General features: G+C 41.2%; 1 protein-coding gene across 3 annotated transcripts in view; it reads left to right on the top strand.

Annotated features, from left to right (window-relative positions):
* nf1a (neurofibromin 1a) overlaps positions 1-17,199 on the top strand; it is a 61,509-nt gene extending 44,310 nt beyond the window's left edge. For 2 of the 3 annotated variants that reach the window (XM_026312868.1, XM_026312877.1), the window contains 22 exons: positions 937-1,369; positions 1,491-1,831; positions 2,438-2,640; positions 3,455-3,648; positions 3,724-3,864; positions 6,194-6,473; positions 6,693-6,907; positions 7,053-7,114; positions 7,205-7,346; positions 8,130-8,231; positions 8,719-8,859; positions 9,644-9,770; positions 10,123-10,254; positions 10,510-10,645; positions 10,759-10,919; positions 11,040-11,162; positions 11,255-11,373; positions 11,464-11,564; positions 12,823-12,965; positions 13,154-13,200; positions 14,407-14,623; positions 16,050-16,192. In XM_026312868.1, coding sequence (XP_026168653.1) covers positions 937-1,369; positions 1,491-1,831; positions 2,438-2,640; positions 3,455-3,648; positions 3,724-3,864; positions 6,194-6,473; positions 6,693-6,907; positions 7,053-7,114; positions 7,205-7,346; positions 8,130-8,231; positions 8,719-8,859; positions 9,644-9,770; positions 10,123-10,254; positions 10,510-10,645; positions 10,759-10,919; positions 11,040-11,162; positions 11,255-11,373; positions 11,464-11,564; positions 12,823-12,965; positions 13,154-13,200; positions 14,407-14,623; positions 16,050-16,192 — 3,703 coding nt within the window. Of the gene's footprint in view, positions 1-936; positions 1,370-1,490; positions 1,832-2,437; positions 2,641-3,454; positions 3,649-3,723; positions 3,865-6,193; positions 6,474-6,692; positions 6,908-7,052; positions 7,115-7,204; positions 7,347-8,129; positions 8,232-8,718; positions 8,860-9,643; positions 9,771-10,122; positions 10,255-10,509; positions 10,646-10,758; positions 10,920-11,039; positions 11,163-11,254; positions 11,374-11,463; positions 11,565-12,822; positions 12,966-13,153; positions 13,201-14,406; positions 14,624-16,049 lie in introns of all 3 variants that reach the window. The other variant, XM_026312861.1, reaches the window with a different exon arrangement.
* The last annotated feature ends 2,363 nt before the right edge of the window (positions 17,200-19,562 follow it).

Below are 19,562 nucleotides of genomic sequence, written 5' to 3'. Positions count from 1 at the left end.
CCTCCAGCATGACACTGGCATCACATGGGCCAACCAGTCCACCAACCTCTGGTTGGTCAGTTTCCCAGTAGCCTGTATTGCTTACCAAGTCCATGTTGGACCGTGAGGTTCGGGGGGCATAAACCCGGCGCTGAATGTGGCAGACCTGGCATGCCAGGACCACGGTGGCAACCAACAGGCAGACAATCAGCCCCCCTGCTGAACCTATAGCAATCAGACCCATCTCGGTGTCAATCAGGCAGTTGGAATAAGTGCCATTGGGGTCTCTGTCGAGAGAGTTTGTGTGGTCAGTGGCATGGAGGCTGGGCTGCGTCACATTGGCTGAGCTGCCATCTTCATCATCTGTTGTCTGCTTGGTAGGACCGAACAGCAAGTGGCTGAGTAGGAGAAACAGCCAAAGACTAGTTCTGGTGCCTTCCATTGTGCTCTGAAACTGAGTGTTTTAAATCCAAGTCAGAATTTTCTGCAGTTGTACAGCTTAGAACCTTTAAGGTCACTTTAAATGTAAGTAATCAATCTTAGACCAGAAAGTTGATTTTACAATTAATGATTGATGATTTTTGAAATATCATATTTTCTAGGAACAGCTTTTGTTTTTAATTTGATTTAGAAAAAAATGAACTTATATTGACAGTACTTACTTAATTGTAGTAGTTATCGCAGTAGGATGGAGGACACCTGCTGCAGACAGACTCTTGAGCTGCTCTATTCTCAGTTCCTGACCCCGTGTGGGTCTTTTTCTCGTCTGGTTATTTAAGGGCCTCAGCTTTTACAGGAAACGAGAGACAGAAAAAGAATTAGTGTCATCTACTACACCGTGAACAATTCAAGGCAGGTTTATGCATACAAAACTCAGTGTCATTTTGTACAAAAGCCTGAATTCAAATTTGACTCTTTTTTTTTTTTTTTTTTTTTTTTTTTGTCTCCTTTCTTTAGGTTCAAAACAGGCCAGATCAATGGTGACTTACTCATCTATCATGTCCTCCTCACCCTCAAGCCATACTATGCTAAACCCTATGAGATAGTAGTAGACTTAACACACGTAGGGCCCAGTAATCGCTTCAAGACTGACTTCCTATCCAAGTGGTTTGTGGTCTTTCCTGGCTTTGCCTATGAGAATGTTGCAGCTGTTTATGTTTACAACTGCAACACCTGGGTAAGGGAGTACACCAAGTATCATGAGCGGTTACTGACGGGCCTGAAGGGTAGCAAGAGGCTTCAGTTCATTGATTCTCCAGCTAAGCTGGCCGAGCACATTGAACCTGACCAACAGAAGCTGCCTGCAGCTACACTGACCCTGGAGGAAGACCTTAAAGTGTTCCACAATGCCCTCAAGCTGGCCCACAAAGACACCAAGGTCTCAATAAAGGTAAGGTTATATCTATAAGCAGATGTGTTAGAACATGCTGAATATATAACTTGTTTTAGATTAGCATATGTTATTTAAAATATTTTTTTTAATTCCTAAAACACCTTTTCTTGCACATCAGGTGGGTTCAACAGCAGTTCAGGTGACCTCAGCGGAGCGGACTCGTGTCCTCGGCCAGCCCGTCTTCCTCAACGATGTCTACTATGCCTCTGAGATTGAGGAGATTTGCCTGGTGGATGAGAGCCAGTTTACCCTCACCATGGCCAACCAAGGCACACCGCTAACGTTTATGCACCAGGAGTGTGATGCTATTGTGCAGTCCATCATCCATATCCGGACACGTTGGGAGCTGTCACAGCCTGACTCTATTCCGCAGCACACCAAGATTCGACCAAAAGACGTTCCTGGCACTCTCCTCAACATTGCTCTGCTCAACCTAGGCAGTTCTGACCCAAGTCTCAGGTCAGTACTGCAGAGCCTGTAAAGGTATTCTAGGCAGTAGTTTTAGCAGTTCACCTGATTCATTCATTCATTTTTTGTATTTGTATTTATAAGCATCAACATTTCAGGTAACTACTCTTTAGGGTTGCAAATGTGAAATTATCTTTAACCTACATGCCCAAACATCTGAACATTAGAGCTGTGTTGAATCTGTTGTAAGTACTGACAGTCAGTCCCAACCGCGTGTTGGGCGACAAGGGCTGGTTCACAGTTTGTTTTCCAGTTCATCCCAAATTTGTTGGGTGTCAAGTTTGTCCACAGCAAACTAGGAAAACTGGGGTAATCATTTTATGGCACTGCTTTGGCAAAGATGATTAGGACACTACTGTCTAAAATCTAGTTTTATGCTATAACAATTAGATTTTACTTCAAGAGCACCAGACTCTTTTCACTTAACCTTGTTGTGTAGTTTAAGGTTCCTGGTTTTGAACACGTTAAACATATTTTAGATTTTTATTCAAGAGAAGTTATCATTTAGTAGTAAAAAAGACAACTGAAGAATCATAAAACTTTAAAAGACTGGTCTTGCTCTATTTTTCCAAAGTCTGTTGTCTATCCCATCTTCAGGTCTGCAGCTTACAATCTGTTGTGTGCTTTGACCTGCACCTTCAACCTAAAGATCGAGGGCCAGCTACTGGAGACATCAGGCCTTTGCATCCCAGCCAACAACACCCTGTTCATAGTCTCCATCAGCAAGACTCTGGCTGCCAATGAGCCCCATCTGACACTTGAATTTCTGGAGGAGTGTATCTCAGGCTTCAGCAAGTCCAGTACGTCCATTTAACACAGTTTCTGGCAGACAGACACAGGCTCTTCCCTGTTCACTGTCATACAGCAGTGTTACTTTTTGGATCAAATAGAAATATTGTGCTAGTATTTTTCAATTCATTTGCACGCTGAAAGATATTTGCATTTGGTCTTAACTGCCTTTTTTCAGGATTTATCCATGTGTATGTACTGGTAAAAAATTAGCATTTTGGCAAGACTGTAGTCCCTGTTGGCAGCTTGTAGAGGTCCTACTGATCCTTTCAAACTGTACAAAGGACTTTGGACCCAACCTCTGATGCTGTCTAAAATTGTTAGTCTTCTGTGCTGCCAGTGTTTTTAGTTTATTTGTCTTGGATCTTTTTCTCTAGTGCAACCAAAATAGATACTTTATTAATCATTAAGAGGAAATTCTGGTGTTACAGTAGCAAAATGAAAAGAGAGAAAAAAATGTAATCTATAAATCCTACTACAGTATTGTGTTATGTTATTAGGCTTGTTCTCTTGAAGATGTGTTTTTCAAGCCCAACCTGAGAATAACCCTGATTGCATCACTATGACATAATTAGGGTTATTTTCTCAAACATGACAAAGCTCCTCTACCAGCCTGGTAACCTTTTTTTTTTTTTTTTTTTTTTTTTTTTTAAACTATATGCAGCTGTTATAACAAATACTACTGTTATAACAATATACTGTAATAACAAATATACTCAACCAGACTAGATTGGTTTGGTTTTGATCTTTAAACAAGTGTTTGCTACTTCAAATAAAACGTTTTTTTTTTTTGTGCTAATATGTCTCACTGTTGGTCTGTCACAGGTATTGAGCTGAAGCATCTCTGCCTAGAGTACATGACACCCTGGCTGCTCAACCTGGTTCGCTTCTGTAAGCACAATGATGATGCCAAACGCCAGCGAGTCACCGCCATTTTGGACAAGCTCATCACCATGACAATCAATGAAAAGCAGATGTATCCCTCTATCCAGGCCAAGATCTGGGGTAGCCTGGGCCAGGTGAGCGTAACGCACCGGCAGTCTATTTAGTAAAAATCTCTGTTGGATTTAACCTCTAACCTTCTCTGTCTTCAGATAACAGACCTGTTGGATGTGGTGTTGGACAGCTTCATTAAGACCAGTGCCACAGGCGGCCTGGGCTCCATCAAAGCAGAGGTAATGGCTGATACTGCAGTGGCTCTGGCTTCAGGGAACGTCAAACTGGTCTCCAGCAAGGTGAGACTGAGCTAATACATGGTGGAAAATGCACAGTCTGCACAGTTAACTGTATGTAGCACGTATGTATGCCATAGTAATGTATATTAATTTATCCACAAAACAACTACAAGACTTGGGGGCTTTAGCTTTATTTGACCCAGTGAGTTTTCCCAAATTCATTCTAGTTAGGATGTGAGCGATTTGCTGCTCAAAACTTTGTAGATGGCAGCACAAAACATTTAAACAACTTTAAACCAACTTCTGCCACTCCAGAAAAGTAATGTTTTTATCTCACATGCTCCCCCAGATCAGTATATTTCAGCTACCAGAATTTTTCTCTTCTGAACCTTTTCAGAGGAAGTCACTCAAAATGGTACTGTACTGCTTCTTCTGTCTCTTTTGAATGCCTGGTATGTGGTTTGTGCTGGTCAGTGTTTGTTGCACTGTAAGAAGTTTCACTGCCAGCCACTTTTTATATGCAGCAGAGAGAAGTATTTGAGGAAGGAAAAGACTAAGCTTATGCAACAACCACATGATATCCTGGTTAAGACCAAAATACAGAACTTTACATGAGTGATGCAGTGGGACTGAAAAGCGGAATCTCTCTTTGCTGTGCCACAAACAGAATATCATTTGCCTCTGTTTTCACTGCAAAGTCCTCCACGGTTCCCCATTTACACATTTAAATAGTAAGGATCTTCATATCCCATTGCCATGGTTTATTTTCACATACCCCCCAATTTCTTCATCATCCTGGTGTTTGCATGGCTGCATACAAATACCACCATTCTCAGCTTCCCCAGCCAGAAATGTTTATGTATTTAGTCTAAATAATACCTTTTCTATAAAGTAAATCAAATTGTTATATCCAAACTGACAAAGTTACTAATTATATTAAAGTGTCAAGATGAATTAATGAATTTAACATTTTTAATGCACCATGTTGACAATGATGTGAGGTCGGCATTCATGTAAAAATGACTTACATAGTAATGGAAGAAATCAATCCGATAGCTGTAAATCTCTTCTCATTCAAAGTATCCACAGAGACAAACTCATCCTCTCACTATCCATCATCTGTGTGCTCTGGATCCAAATTCAGCCTCCTACTCAGATAAACAAACACAACATACACCAGCAGACACAAAAGAAAAGCCAGGCCCTGGCTCCTATTATGGCAGACACCAGTACTGCACTGAATAGTAGCCATTGTGAAGATTGTTGACTAAGAAAAGTCAGTCAGTGTTTAAGTAGAAGCGCTGGTCCCCTCTGTGATTTCATGTAGTTTTCCTAAAGTGTTCTACTGAATTTAGGAATGTCAAATTGATACATACGACGTGCATACATGAGTGTTTTGCTGGTGTTATCCACAGGGTTACTATCTGATGTCATGGCAGGACACCCTACTTAGCACAATGGAGCCTTGTTTGCGCCTCATTTATTCAACTCATTGTCACACAAGAGCTGAATAAATGCTATTTTCTAACTGATTGTAGCCATAGCCATACAATCATATGTATCAACTCCATGACAGTGTTTTCTGAGAGTGCTTTCTGATTTAGTTCATCAGTTATTTGTTAGTCTGTGACATGTTCTTGCTGGATTTTTGCATAATAGTTTAATCAAAACTTGGATAAGTCTCACCTCAACTTCTACATGATGATTTTATTTTATGTGAGCTTACAATGTTTGGAATTTAAGAAATGTTCTTACATTAGCTTCAACTTATTAAAAACTGACAGGTTTTTAGATTGACTGGTTAAGATGCATGGTTGAAATTTCAGTCTTGGGTGTGGAAAATTAAACTGAGCTAATCATTTTTTCAAATGATTACATGTAACGGTTGTAAGGATGGCTGCTAGTGACAAATAATTATCACCTTCGATCTACTATACAGGTTGGTTTTGTTTAGTTCATTTTTACAGTTCACAATCTCTGTTCTGATTACTCTGATTTCCAGCAGCTGCACCAGACAGCTGTTTTCAAGGAGAAAACTCTTTTTTTTTTTTTTTTTTTTAAAAAAAGGCACTGTACCCCTCAGTAGCAAACAGTAGACAGATGTAGTTAGAGACCAGCTGTTGAACATAGTGGGCCATTTAGCAGCTAAAGAGCCAAATATTCCCTTAGGAGTGGGTGGACACCAAAACAGAGCTAAAAGAGAGTGAGTGTTGCTCTTAGATTTCTCAGGTGCTGTAAGTACAGTACAGTTTGTTGTTACGAAGGAAGGTTCAGCTAGTGACCAAGAAATGTTTTTATTTTGATATCAGCAACCATAATTTTGAGAGTGATGCAAGAATTTTGGCTTTTGCTTGTTTTAATGTTGGTCTTCACTCATTCTTGGCGGCAGGTTATTGGTCGGATGTGCAAGATCATAGACAAAACATGCCTGTCGCCAACACCCACACTAGAGCAGCATCTGATGTGGGACGACATTGCCATCCTGGCACGCTACATGCTCATGCTGTCCTTCAACAACTCCCTGGATGTTGCAGCCCACCTGCCCTACCTGTTCCACGTGGTGACCCTGTTGGTAGCCACTGGGCCGCTGTCCCTCAGGGCCTCCACTCATGGTTTGGTTATCAACATCATCCACTCCCTCTGCACCTGCTCACAGCTCAACTTCAGTGGTGAGGACTTACTTCAGCAGTTCAGGCCTGCTGCCTTAGTTTGGATCAGCCTCTTTTATTTTTGTAATATTAGAGTGTATGCAAAATGCAACCATGAAGCTTGGAATACTTGAACTACAGTTTATATAACAGTAGGGAGTTCTAACATGCTACAGGGGATATACACACAAAATATTATAAGCAACGTGTGTCCAATGTTGTTCTTTTGAATAATTCTAGAGGAGACAAAGCAGGTCCTGAGGCTGAGCTTGACTGAGTTCTCCCTGCCTAAGTTCTACCTGCTGTTTGGTATCAGCAAAGTGAAGTCTGCTGCCGTCATCGCCTTCCGTTCCAGCTACAGAGACCGCTCATTCTCACCAGGCTCCTATGAGAGGGAGACATTTGCCCTGTCTTCCCTGGAGACAGTCACTGAGGCTTTACTGGAAATCATGGAGGTCAGCAGAGAAAGTCAAGCCTACTAGACGTCTGTTTTCGTCCTGTTTAGGACTGGGAGTCCCGTGTTTTCCCACTGGAATAAGAGATATTTTCAATTCTGTCAGTTTCTTTCACTCTGTTTACTCTGCTTTGGCTTTTCTTCAGGCATGTATGAGAGACATTCCGTCTTGCAAGTGGTTAGACCAATGGACAGAACTCGCACAGAAGTATGAACCTCCTCCATCACATTTTAATTTATCTGTGCAAAGGGCATGAATGTGCAGCATGGATTAAATGTGCTTGTGTTTGGACTTCAGGTTTGCATTCCAGTACAACCCGTCTCTCCAGCCCAGAGCACTGGTGGTGTTTGGCTGCATCAGTAAGAGAGTGAGTCACAGTCAGATCAAGCAGATCATTCGAATCCTCAGCAAGGCCAGCCCTCTGCTCAGCATAGACCGGGTGAGAACGTACTTTCATTTATACAACCAATCTGTCATCAGCAGACAGTACAGAGGCATTGGCCTCTAACCATCTGCTGTTGTCCAGTTAGGCCACTTCACCATCCGCAAATTCCTACCGCACCTCAGCACCGGGACGTTGACACATCTCCATTTCCATTGTCAAATTATAGTGACCATCAAACCAACTTTGCAACATCTCATAGCTAATCAACAGCTGATTTATTCAATGATTTTAGAAGATAATATATTTAAGTTATGACCAAACATTTCAGTGGAAACAGAGAGACATAAATCTATTCCGTCTCTTGTTCTGGTGATACATCTATTTATTCAAACCAATCCAGTATGTAAATAATGATTGCTGTTTGTTTAGGATTCACAAAGTCATTCACTGCAAATGTCACTATTCCAGAAAGGTAGCCTTTGTAAACCTGAGGTACATCAGATATACTGTACATATACAGTCTTGGTGGCACAATCATGGATGATGTTGGTGAATATAATTGTGAAATATTTTTACTTATTTATTTCATTTTATTTTATTTATGACAGTTTTCAGGTCATATTCTGATCAAAAGCTTTCTTTAAGTGACTTTAATGAATTGTCCTTTATAATCCTTCAGATAATAGATCATTTGTAGTAGCTAGTCGGTGCAGTGAAGGCACAGACTAGCTTTGATACATGATGTATGTGTACATTTCTGTCTAACGTGTTCCTGTTTCTTTGTCTGTCTTGTTTCGTGTTCGTTCTGTCTGTTCTGTCTTCACCCCACCATCACAGGGTCTGGAGAGCTGTCTGAAGGGGCCGGACAATTACAACAGCCAAGTATTAATAGAGGCAACAGTCATTGCTCTGACCAAGCTGCAGCCTCTGCTCAGCAAGGTATATATGCACTTGAAATAGTTTCAAAGTTTGAAATGTTAAATATTGTTTTGCCTCCTGTGGATCTGTCCTTTTTTTTTTTTTTTTGGCTCCTTCTACCTGATAGGTTATTTGGTGATCTCTATGCACAGCAGTTAGCAGCAGTCTGGAGCATCGTAGCAGAGTACACATCAGGAGAGTGGGAGGGCATGAGGAACAGTTCTCATAATTGCTGTAGCAATAGTTAATTTGGATTATTATTTTCTGTAAGAGTAAAATTCTGAGTTATCCAAAGTTGAATATTAAATCAAGAATTAAAAATAATTTTGTAATTTGAACCATTTAATCTAAATTGAGTAGTTTGTGTCAATTTATCCATCCCTTATTTTTACAACTTGTTTTTTATTTAGTGAATGTCATTGGTAATGCCAGCACAACACCCCCTGCTGTTTCTGGCCAGTCACTGTGTGTTACTGTCCAAACAAGCCCACCCTGTGTGTGTTTGCAGGACTCTCCAATGCACAAGGCTCTGTTCTGGGTGGCAGTAGCTGTGCTGCAGCTGGATGAAGTAAACTTATACTCTGCTGGAACTGCCTTGCTGGAGCAGAACCTCCACACTCTGGACTCAATGCGTGTCTTTAATGACAAGGTAAACACATCGGAACACACACACACGCACACACACACACACACACACACACACACACACACACACACAGCAGTCTGCTCAGAAGTCCAGAGCACACTGATTGAGCTTTTTTGCTCGTGTGGTTTACGACCACACGAGCAAAATGTCAGTAATTGCGTTTAAATGCAGTTGACGGTTGTATGAATACATGGCTTCTTTGCATGTTTGAGACTTTTTCAAACAAAAATGGGGCATTACTGTAAACTAGTCAGAGATGTATCAGTGTGCATCTACTCTGACAGCCACTAAAAGGCCCTATGAATCTGGCAAAGACAATTGAAAGTACATCTGTCATTTTCCAGAATCAGGTTCAGTGGCCTTTGACTTTGAACTTGGCATGAGATATGCCATCTACACACAATAAACTGTAGTGACAGAGTGAAAACAAAGTTTCAGATGTTTTTGCTAATTTTTTTAAGAATTGAACTAAAATCTCTCACACACATAAGTAGCCATTTGCTGTAACACTCTTAACAGTTGTCAGGTGCATCCTGAGTGACACGTGTGAGTGAGATATACAGTGAGCCACATGACTGAATATTTTCTGATATGTAGATCAGAAATGAGGTACCAAACATCCATTAAAATCATCACTTCTAGTTCAGTAGAAAAATAATGGCCCTTAACACAAAAAGATTTCTTTTAAATGCAATGTCAGATATCATAAACTTTTTTTTAAAGTACATGATGAGACCAGTGCTCTTTCCTGAACTACCTATTCTTCCTTCTAATTTTTCTCATCCAGAGTCCAGAAGAAGTCTTCATGGAGATAAGGCGTCCTTTAGAGTGGCACTGTAAGCAGATGGATCACTTTGTGGGGCTCAACTTCAGTGCCAACTTCAACTTTGCACTTGTGGGCCACTTACTCAAAGGTAAAGCAGCTAATGATATAAACCAGTATTCACAGTTGGTCATTCAGTTCTCCTTAACCACAGTGTCCATGACAGTCACATGTATAGAGAACCCATAATAAAAATCGCAGCTTCTGTCAGTGTGATTTTTGGCAGAGGTTATAAAACCTATTTAACTTTAACTGCAGTTTTTTTCCGAAGTCACTCATCTTTAGAGAGAGTGACAGTGAGCACCACTATATGTACATACAGTATTACCAATGTGGAGCATCTACTGCTTTGGCCCCATGTCTATTTGTTTCTACATGTTTTGTTGTGCCAAACACAGTTGGCTCAGCGTCTTGTCCCTGACTCCCTGTCTTTATGTGTTTAGGCTACAGACACCCATCACCCACCACAGTAGCAAGGACCGTGAGAATCCTGCATACTCTGTTGGCTCTCATCAGCAAACATCTCAAATGTGACAAGTTTGAGGTCAACACCCAGAGTGTGGCCTATCTGGCTGGTGCGTAACACTCTCACTTTATTTTTGAGTAAAGATCCTCTTTGAACATAATTAATACCTGCATTGGTTTGCAAAGATTTTCTAAGATTTAGTTAGCTTGAGTCAACTACTTTGTATGAAGACAGCATCCAGAAGTTTTTTTTTTTTTTTTTTACGCTGAGATTCTTTATACAGAACAGATTTACAAGTATTTACGTGTTTTTGGTTATAGTGGTTTGTTTTGTGTCATACCTATGTCCTTGTTGTTTGCTGCAGCTCTGCTCACTGTATCTGAGGAGGTCAGAAGTCGCTGCAGCCTCAAACACAGGAAATCACTGCTGATTTCTGACCTGTCCATGGACCCAGTACCCATGGACACCTACTCCAGTCACATCACTGATCCCAGCTGCAGGTGAGACAGTGAACTGGGGATGAGATTATTCCACAACACAAGTGGCAGACCAGATGAAATTCAGCCTGATGACCATGATCAACAGCTTTTTTTTTCTTTCAACTTGCTCTCAGAACACTACGAGAGACTCAGCCGTGGACATCACCTCAGGTTTCAGAGCGCTACCTTTCAGCACATCACTACCCCACAGTGGGCCAGATCAGCCCACGGACACGCAAGTCCATGAGCCTGGACATGGGCCAGCCCTCACAGGCTAACACTAAGAAGCTCCTGGGTATGAATTATCCCTTAGCTCTATACAGTACATGTTGATCTTTGCTGAGGAGTAGCACAGATAAATAAAATTCAAACTGGCAGATTCTTAATGTGTCTGTTGCATTTTTTTTCCCGCCAGGCACCAGGAAGAGCTTTGATCATCTCATATCAGACTCGAAAGCACCAAAGAGACCGGAGATGGAGTCGGGTATGACCACCCCTCCCAAGATGAGGCGCGTAGCAGAGAATGACTACGAAATAGGTGAGAGCAGAGTCCTGGCATTTTCCTCTACACATGGGTCCATGGACATGGATGGAAATATTAAATGTAATGCCCCTATGTTTTAATTTCAGAAACGCAAAGAATCGGAAACTCTCACCTTCGTAAAGTGTCTGTGTCAGAATCCAATGTTCTGCTGGATGAGGAGGTCCTGACCGACCCAAAGATCCAGGCTCTGCTGCTCACTGTGCTGGTAAGAAGTCAGACCACTTCAAACCAAGGGAACTTTCTATCTTACTTTTTGTCTCTTAGTCCCTGACTGTTTGTTGCTCTAATTTGGCAGGCCACCCAGGTCAAATACACCACTGATGACTTCGACCAGCGGATTCTATATGAGTACTTGGCTGAAGCTAGTGTCGTCTTCCCAAAAGTTTTCCCAGTTGTGTGAGTAGTTGATATATGGCCTTTATCTTGATTAGGTTGTTAGCCGTCATTAGTTTCATATCCAACTACACTGCCACACACTTTTCCGATTCCATTAGCTAAGTGAGAAAGCAGGTACAAACATTTAACTGGTAGTAGGAATGACAATGCAGAGGTCATCACGGATTTACTTTCTTCTTACACGGATTTACTGTTTTCTTAGTAGTTGGGACTCGATATTGTGTTCTATTCAGGTACCTGAGTGGATCCAAGTGGATCACACAGCTGTGCATTATTTGTTGCATTAGGTTAGTGCAGATTAATATAAGATAATATAAGGTCGGCCATGACTGAATTAAGACCTCAGTTTGCATAGTAGAAGTCAATGCTACCTGCTGAACACTGTTTCACAGGTAACAGTGACACCTGCTGATCAGTGTTTCCATGGCAACAGTCAGGCACATCTGCTGATCAGTGGCGCAGAAGAAATAACAGAGGGGAAACATGGCCCAGGATTAGAAATGAGCAGAGACAGCATTTTCAGAGAGTGCAGTAACCTGGCCATCTCTTCAGCAGTAAGATATTGTGACTTAGCACAAAACATGATGAGAACACAAAATCCAAGCTCTACTACAGACATGCACTGAGCTGAGATCTTAGTTTTTTTTTTTTTAACCTCTTGTCTGAATATTCACAGTAACATGTCCAGTAATTGATAGACCGTACCCAGAATTTCTGGTCTCACTCAGGATTCATGGCAAATGAGGCCTACTCGATGAAACCGATTCATTTAGATCTTTAATGTTTCTCAAGTCTATTGATCTGAGCTAAGCCAGTGTCTGTCTTAGTGAATCTGAGCTTAGGTTAAATTAAATTTCTGCAAAAGTTGAGTTTGGTTGAGTTCCACGCTAAAAGAATGGAAGAGTAAATGGCTGCGAGAGGCTATTCGACACAACAGCAAAAAGATATGTTAGCTTGCACTGACAAGAGACCGATAGTTTGCAAAACCAAATATAAGCCCAATCTATGTACTTTGTAGTGGTTTTAGAACGTCCCCCAAGTATAGATGTGTGATACCATATTTTTAACTACCTGTCAGCTACAAAGTCAAAATATAAAAATAACTGTGCTGTAACAATGCATAGAGGTCTCATCTCATCAAATCCACTCTACAAACTGTCAAGTCACGTATACTAAAATAGAAATATATAAAGCACCTGGCGGTCTATCATACAGGCTTAACAAAACAAATGTGTTTCTTTGTGTGTCTTGTCCTCAGCTACAACCTGCTGGACTCCAAGATCAACACTGTGCTGTCTATGTGCCAGGACACAAACCTCCTGAATCCCGTCCACGGCATCGTCCAGAGTGTGGTGTACCACGAGGAGTCTCCCCCCCAGTATCAGCCCTCTTATTTACAAAGTAATACATGCTGACAGTTTGTCATTTTCTACAGGCCAGCATGTTAACGCCACAGTTCGTTCAGTTGGGACCCCACCTGTTCCCTGAAATAGGAAGCTTCTTAAAGCTGTGACAGTTAACTGAAATGGATCACAGATCTGTGCTATTGTAAGTCACCTCTCCTCCTCTTCCTCCATTTCATTTCACAGGCTTCGGCTTTAATGGACTTTGGAGGTTTGCCGGACCCTTCTCTAAGGTATGAATTATTGTTCCCCCTGTCATTTTTTTCATTTTCTCTCAGGCACTCTTGGCTGCTGCACAGTAGAAATTCAGCTTACTAAGCAATTACATTACACTTCTGCAACCAGCCTGCCAATTGTTCTGGTGATATATGAAGCACTGGCTGCACACAGAGCAGCAACAGAGAGGCTGGAGATCATTTGAAGTCTACTGTTCAGTTCATAGTGAGTCTACCAGCTGCACAACAAAGTTACCAACACTGTCTCCAGCTCCTTCTGCCACTAGGTTCAGATAATAGATTTATTGATGGATCATGTTCCTGAATCATGTTGCATTTCTTTCAGCTTGACAGAATGAAAGCACAGTTTATGTGTCACAGCACACCTGTGTCAGATTTCATCGCTAATTTAGAAACGATCAGTGATATCAGATAAAAACTGCCCAAATCCAGGGATGAAAAACTAGAGATTTATTCAAGAAGACTCAGAGCTGGAATTACTGCCAGTGGAGTACTGAATTATGGGTCTGAATACTTTGTAAACACAAGATTTCCATTTTTGATTAGCACATTTTAGAAGCACAGCGCTTGGTATTGTGGGCTATTGAATCTAGATTGATGACAAAGTGTGCAAAAAATACATACTTTACTGTGTTTAATGTAACACAGTAAGGTGGGACCTGAGAGGCAGAGCAGAGAAGCTGGACTTTCTCACACTTGTGCGAACCATGTTTAAAATTGCTGGTGTTTTCAGTATGATGCTGAGGCAGCATCTACAAATGATGTTTCTTTTTTAAACCCAGAATGTGTAGTACGAAAGTACAAATTGGCTCAGTTCAGACTCTGTGAAGACTGAGTGTAATTCTTCAAGAAATAAATAGATATAACAACATATTTGGGCTTTACATGCGTATTAATATATTACTGTGCTCCAGACATCCTCTGACATTAATAGTTTTATGCATAATGACTTCAATGCTTTCACCACCCCACCAGCACGGGGGATGTTGAATGGGTGTGTTCAATATAGACACGAGACATTAGAATTGTTTGTGTGTTAAGTGTATTGTGTTTGTCTATTGTTGTGATTTGAAGATGAAGAACAGATCAGATTTTATTGCAAATTCATGCAGAAAACCAGTTAACCCCAAGCTTTTCACAAGCATTTTTTTTTTTTTAATCTCTGCTCTCTCTCTTGCACACCCACACCTGTGAACCCTGCAGCAAACCCAGATACCGGACTATGCTGAGCTGATTGTCAAGTTTCTGGAGGCGTTGATCGACAGCTACCTGCCGGCAGCTGATGAGGAGCGAGGAGAGGAGCAGCTGAGGACACCCACCTCTCCCTATCCCCCCACCAGCCAGAGCCAGCTCAGCATCACTGCCAATCTCAACCTGTCCAACTCTATGACCTCACTGGCCACCTCGCAGCATTCACCAGGTCTCTCTCTCACATACACACACACACACACACACACACACACACACACACACACACACACACACACACACACACACACACACACACACACACACACACACTCTGACTGTCTGCCCGATCTATACAGAAACTGGTCTTATTCTAATATCAATGGTGCACCCAAGCACCACTTCTTCCCTGTACCCCCAGTGTTCTCTTTCAATCCTCGTTTCCTCAAAACTTTACTTAGTCAAACTCCAGTGAAAATCTGTAGCTGATCAGTCATACTCCAGAATGGTGACATCCACTAGACTGTTATATTTAGTTCCAGCAGACATCAGCTTCACAACTAATTGCATGGAAAAAGTTAGTCAACTGTGTATATTATAGCACAACCCCAGTTGAAATGATATGACATCTTTTTTGTCTTGTGTGACAGCAGGAATCTGAGAACTTTTGTTCAAAGTGAGACCTGTTACCAGTGACTTACATGTGCTGGGTGTGGGAATAAAGTTTATAACTTGTTAAAAGCAGTATGACGCATTAATATTCTAATAACAAATATCATAATTGATTACATGTCAGGAAAATAAAAATAGGCATATAAATGTATTAAGATCTCCACCAGTCCTACTACATCTGTCACAAATAACAAAGTCAAGATTGAGAGAACATTCTCTGACTGATGGAGTACAATTTAGAGATGTGGTTCCTGCTCCGCCTTCAGAGAACATATTGTCTTGGAGGCTAGTGTCTGTTGTCTTAATCCTCATTTACATCGATTCTGTCTGTCAGTAGACTCACAATTATTCCAGAGATGAAAAAACAGGGATATTGAAAATAAAAGTTATACAAGCTATGGCAACAAGAGTGCATTTAGCACTTAAAGAAGTGAAAACAACACATCTGTTAATTCTGAATCATGCCTGTTTTTAGTCTACCATGTAAACAATACTCTGACCCTAATCCCTAACCTTGACCTGCTGAAATGACAGTTCTCATGCCAGTTTTTTTACTAGATCCTTGTGTGTGGTTTGTGTCTGTCATATTGGTAAAAACTAAGGTTGATATATTATGTTTGATACTTTACTGTTTTGTGAAGCATTAACGTCTCCATCTCTACAACAGTCAGCAACAGATGATGGTCATGTGACAGGCAGAGCTGCATGTACACAATATATGTTAATTGTACATTTTCAAATGTGGACACATGTGCATGTATACAGAAATAGCAGCAATACTTAAAAAAAAAATCATAAAGGTATTTACAATATAAAACCAATGGGAAACATATTGCACTCTGACCTGTGACCTACTGAGAACTGGACAACTTTGAGACCACGAGCCACCCCACTTTAGAGGAAAGTCAGAAATTTAAATTGTGTCCTGAAATGGTTTCAGACATTCTGGTTGAATAGACACATGTATCCTTCCTGCATTCCTCCAGGTGTGGACAAGGAGAATGTCCAGCTGTCCCCCAGCTCCGCTCTGTCCAGTGGGGGTCGCACTCGCCATGGTTCAGCCAGTCAGGTCCAGAAGCAACGCAGCGCCGGCAGCTTCAAGAGACCCAGCATCAAGAAGATTGTCTGATCAATAACCCCACTACACCACCCTGCCCGCACCCCCACCCTCCTCTTCCTCGTCTCCGTCCCTCCCTCAGACTTCCAGACCTCATGCTGCACTCCACTTTTATATTTCCTCCTCCTTCTTCATGCTTGTTGCTTTGGTGGGACAACAAGTGATTTGTGTTTTGCATTGAGGAGGACTGTTAGTAACTTGAATTCTGTGCTGCTTGAGATTTTTTCAGATCTTGTATTGGAGAGCGTGTGGTAGAGGAGAAGATTCTCCTCCCCCCCTCTGGAGTCCATATTTAGGCTCCACTGATGGACAGCATTCAGCGGCAGTCTGAGTCCCTTGCAGTGAAAGACAACACACGTCGATTACAGAAAAAACTGAAAGCAGTATGTGTGGACATGAAGGGTGACTTGGACATGGACCAGACATTTCTGAGACCAGGAAAGATCCTGAAAGTGTTTTAAGTTTGATCTGTAACACGTCCTTTGGCCCCACCTCGTGACGAAACACTCCCATCAGTGAGATGGACCATATGACAGCAGCAGACGGAGTGGATCTGTGAGACAGGACCTCAACTCTGGACCTGCTCGGACATTGCAGCTCCCCTCTCCCAGTACTGTACATATTTTACATAGACAGATTATGTATAGCTAGTCCTTAGTGCTAATTTCAATGTTGACGTTTTCTCCATTGTGTGCCTTTGTCAGGGTTTTTCCAATGTGTACAATTTGTAAAGTAAAAGTCAAACCTTGCTGGGGACAAAGAACAGGTACTAATTATGGAGGTGAGCTGTCCATATCACCACTAGTTCACAAGACCTGCATCACGACCGGCCTCCAATGATCGTCAAAATATACAATCATCCATATACCCTGTTGCCTGAAAGTATTTATCCTGTACAGCTAGATAATCTTCTTTTCAAACACTTTACAAAAAGCTTCTTCTTTCAAATACTTGTGTATCATCATGAAGATTGCAAAACACTAGGGGAAATGCGATCATGTAAATAGCTCCAAACTTTTTTTTTTTTTTTGTTGTTGTTTTTATGTGTTTAGCTTTTGTTTTAGCTTTTTTTTTTTTTTATCATCATTATTATTATTTTTAGTGTAAACTGTTATTTCAGCTGCGTAGCATTTTAATTTGTTTACAAAGTGACAAGGAAAATTGTGTAATAGGCACTAATCCTCAACTCTCCTCAACTCTTTTGTCAGCCACTGATTTTATTTGTACAGCGAGCAGGGAGAACACTTCACTATGTCACCTTAGTGCAATATGAGGCCAGCTCCTGAGTTGACTGTCAACATAGAGATTTAGCTCTTACTGATTGCATCCAGTGACCATTTGAATAGAAAGGAGACAGTGGACAATGTGAGGTTTGATCTCACACACGCACACGCACACATCTCCTAATTAGTTTCACAGTTTGAGCTGGACCCACAACCATCCTTTATCCAGTGAGCTCTTTAAAGGAAAAATCAGCTTTGACACTCTAGTAGGACCACATATCACTGGACAGCTTACTGTCTTGGTGTCAATACCAGACCCAGACTATTGCTAAACTCCCTTGGTAGTTGGTATGATTCCCAGTCAGGGCGGTGAACAGTTTAGGTCAGGCCAGAAACAAGACTAAGGCTGTGTAACATGGGGAAAAGCTCTGTAAAAACCTTGAAGTGAAGTGAAGCCAGATGTCAACATGCTGAGTTAGATGTTTGATCTTGATGTCTGATCACATTTGGTCTTTTCTGGATTTGTGATCAGTAAACATCAGATCAAAGACATTATCAGGACAAAAAAATCTGCCTAGACATTTGGCCTCAGTTGTCAGAACTGGACCATTTACACTACACACAGTTCATTAAGAGCTCTGCTCTGTTTGCTGTGTTCTCTTTCTACATGACACAGTGTTAAAGGTTTTCTGCCTTTTTACAATGTGCTGAAATAATGAGAAATATTTCACATAGGTCAAACAGGACTGGTAAACATCTGAATCATCAATCTCTCCACTAATCTCCCACTCAGCACCATACAGCATGGAAGTTACCACACTTGAGCCAGTGGATGTGGATTGATTGGATTTTTTTCAGTGGTATGGTGATTTTTTTTTTTTTTTTTTTTTTTTTTTTTTCTTTAAGAGCTGTAGTAAGAATAATTCGCATTGTTGATGCAGATGTAGGCGTCTGCACACCGTCTACACCAAAGCACCTGCTCTCTGCTACATGAAGGAGCCGCATTTAGAAAGTGGCCTCCTGCTTTTCCAAAGCATGCTGTTGTGGTTTAGATGGTTTACTGTAGCAAAATGCATCCAGCCTTCCAGACAGTCCCTGGTTATTTCACTATGTGTTACAAAAACCCCAAAAATCCATCTCTGTGAACATCTGGTCTGCTGCATGTTGTACCTCAGTGTACACACCAGAACCCAACATATACATCTGCATTAGTAAAACGCTGGTCAGTCCTAGCTCCACACAGATGTATTATGTCGGGATGTGATTAAGACGAAATGTCCATATTAGATTTCAGTCTTTTAGAAAGAATGTCGGAACTACAGAACAGTGAGCAGTTTACAGTACTATAAAAAAAAAAAAAAATGTTGGGATCCTTATCAAATTGTTTAAAATGTTTAAAACTTTGTTTAAAACTGGCTGATATAGCCATATTGGATTTTTTTTTTTTTACTCATAATTGGATTTGTTCTCACAAATGCAGCACATCAGAGTTGAATGCATCTTTGACAATAACATGGTGGTCAGGGTGATGGATCAGACCAGTGTGCAGGTTGATTTGGATATTGTACTGAAATGACTGGGGACCAGTGCCTGGAGGGTGGAGCCTGAGATTTCAATGGTTATGGCTTGCTTTGTACATGGTCATAGTTTGTAGTATAGAGGTTTAAAGACGTAAACCAGCTGTTACATACACATTACTATAAATTGGTTTGGTTGAGCAAGTGCTGCATTCGCAGACCGGGTCCACAGCTCAAGCTCAGCTGGTTCGTCAAAACGCTATCCTGCCTTAACATCTATGCACGGTAAGAGTTGAGTATTGTTGTCTGAGCAGTGTCTCCACTCAGTCGCGCTTTTATTTTTTTAAATTGTGTTCATGTCATCATATGCATACATTTGTGATTCAGTTCTGTACAGTTTCATTTATAACAGTGCAGTCGTCAGGAGGAGGTAATGTGCTATGTTTTTCTCTCCATGCGGTTCATAATGTCAACACATGGTCACTAGAGAAATGCCATGGAAAGGGACATGATCATAAGAGACAGCCTTAGAAAAAATATTTTTACAATTCAGCCTTGAAGAACGACATAAAGGGAAGAATGCGTTGAAGTCTAAATGGAATTAACTGACTGGTCCCCTTTGAGTTGTGGAAATACCTGACC

This window comes from Mastacembelus armatus, chromosome 13 (genome assembly GCF_900324485.2).
Source record: "Mastacembelus armatus chromosome 13, fMasArm1.2, whole genome shotgun sequence".
Lineage (NCBI taxonomy): Eukaryota > Metazoa > Chordata > Actinopteri > Synbranchiformes > Mastacembelidae > Mastacembelus > Mastacembelus armatus.
Note: the sequence above shows the minus strand (reverse complement) of the source record. Positions and strands in the feature narration are given on the sequence as shown.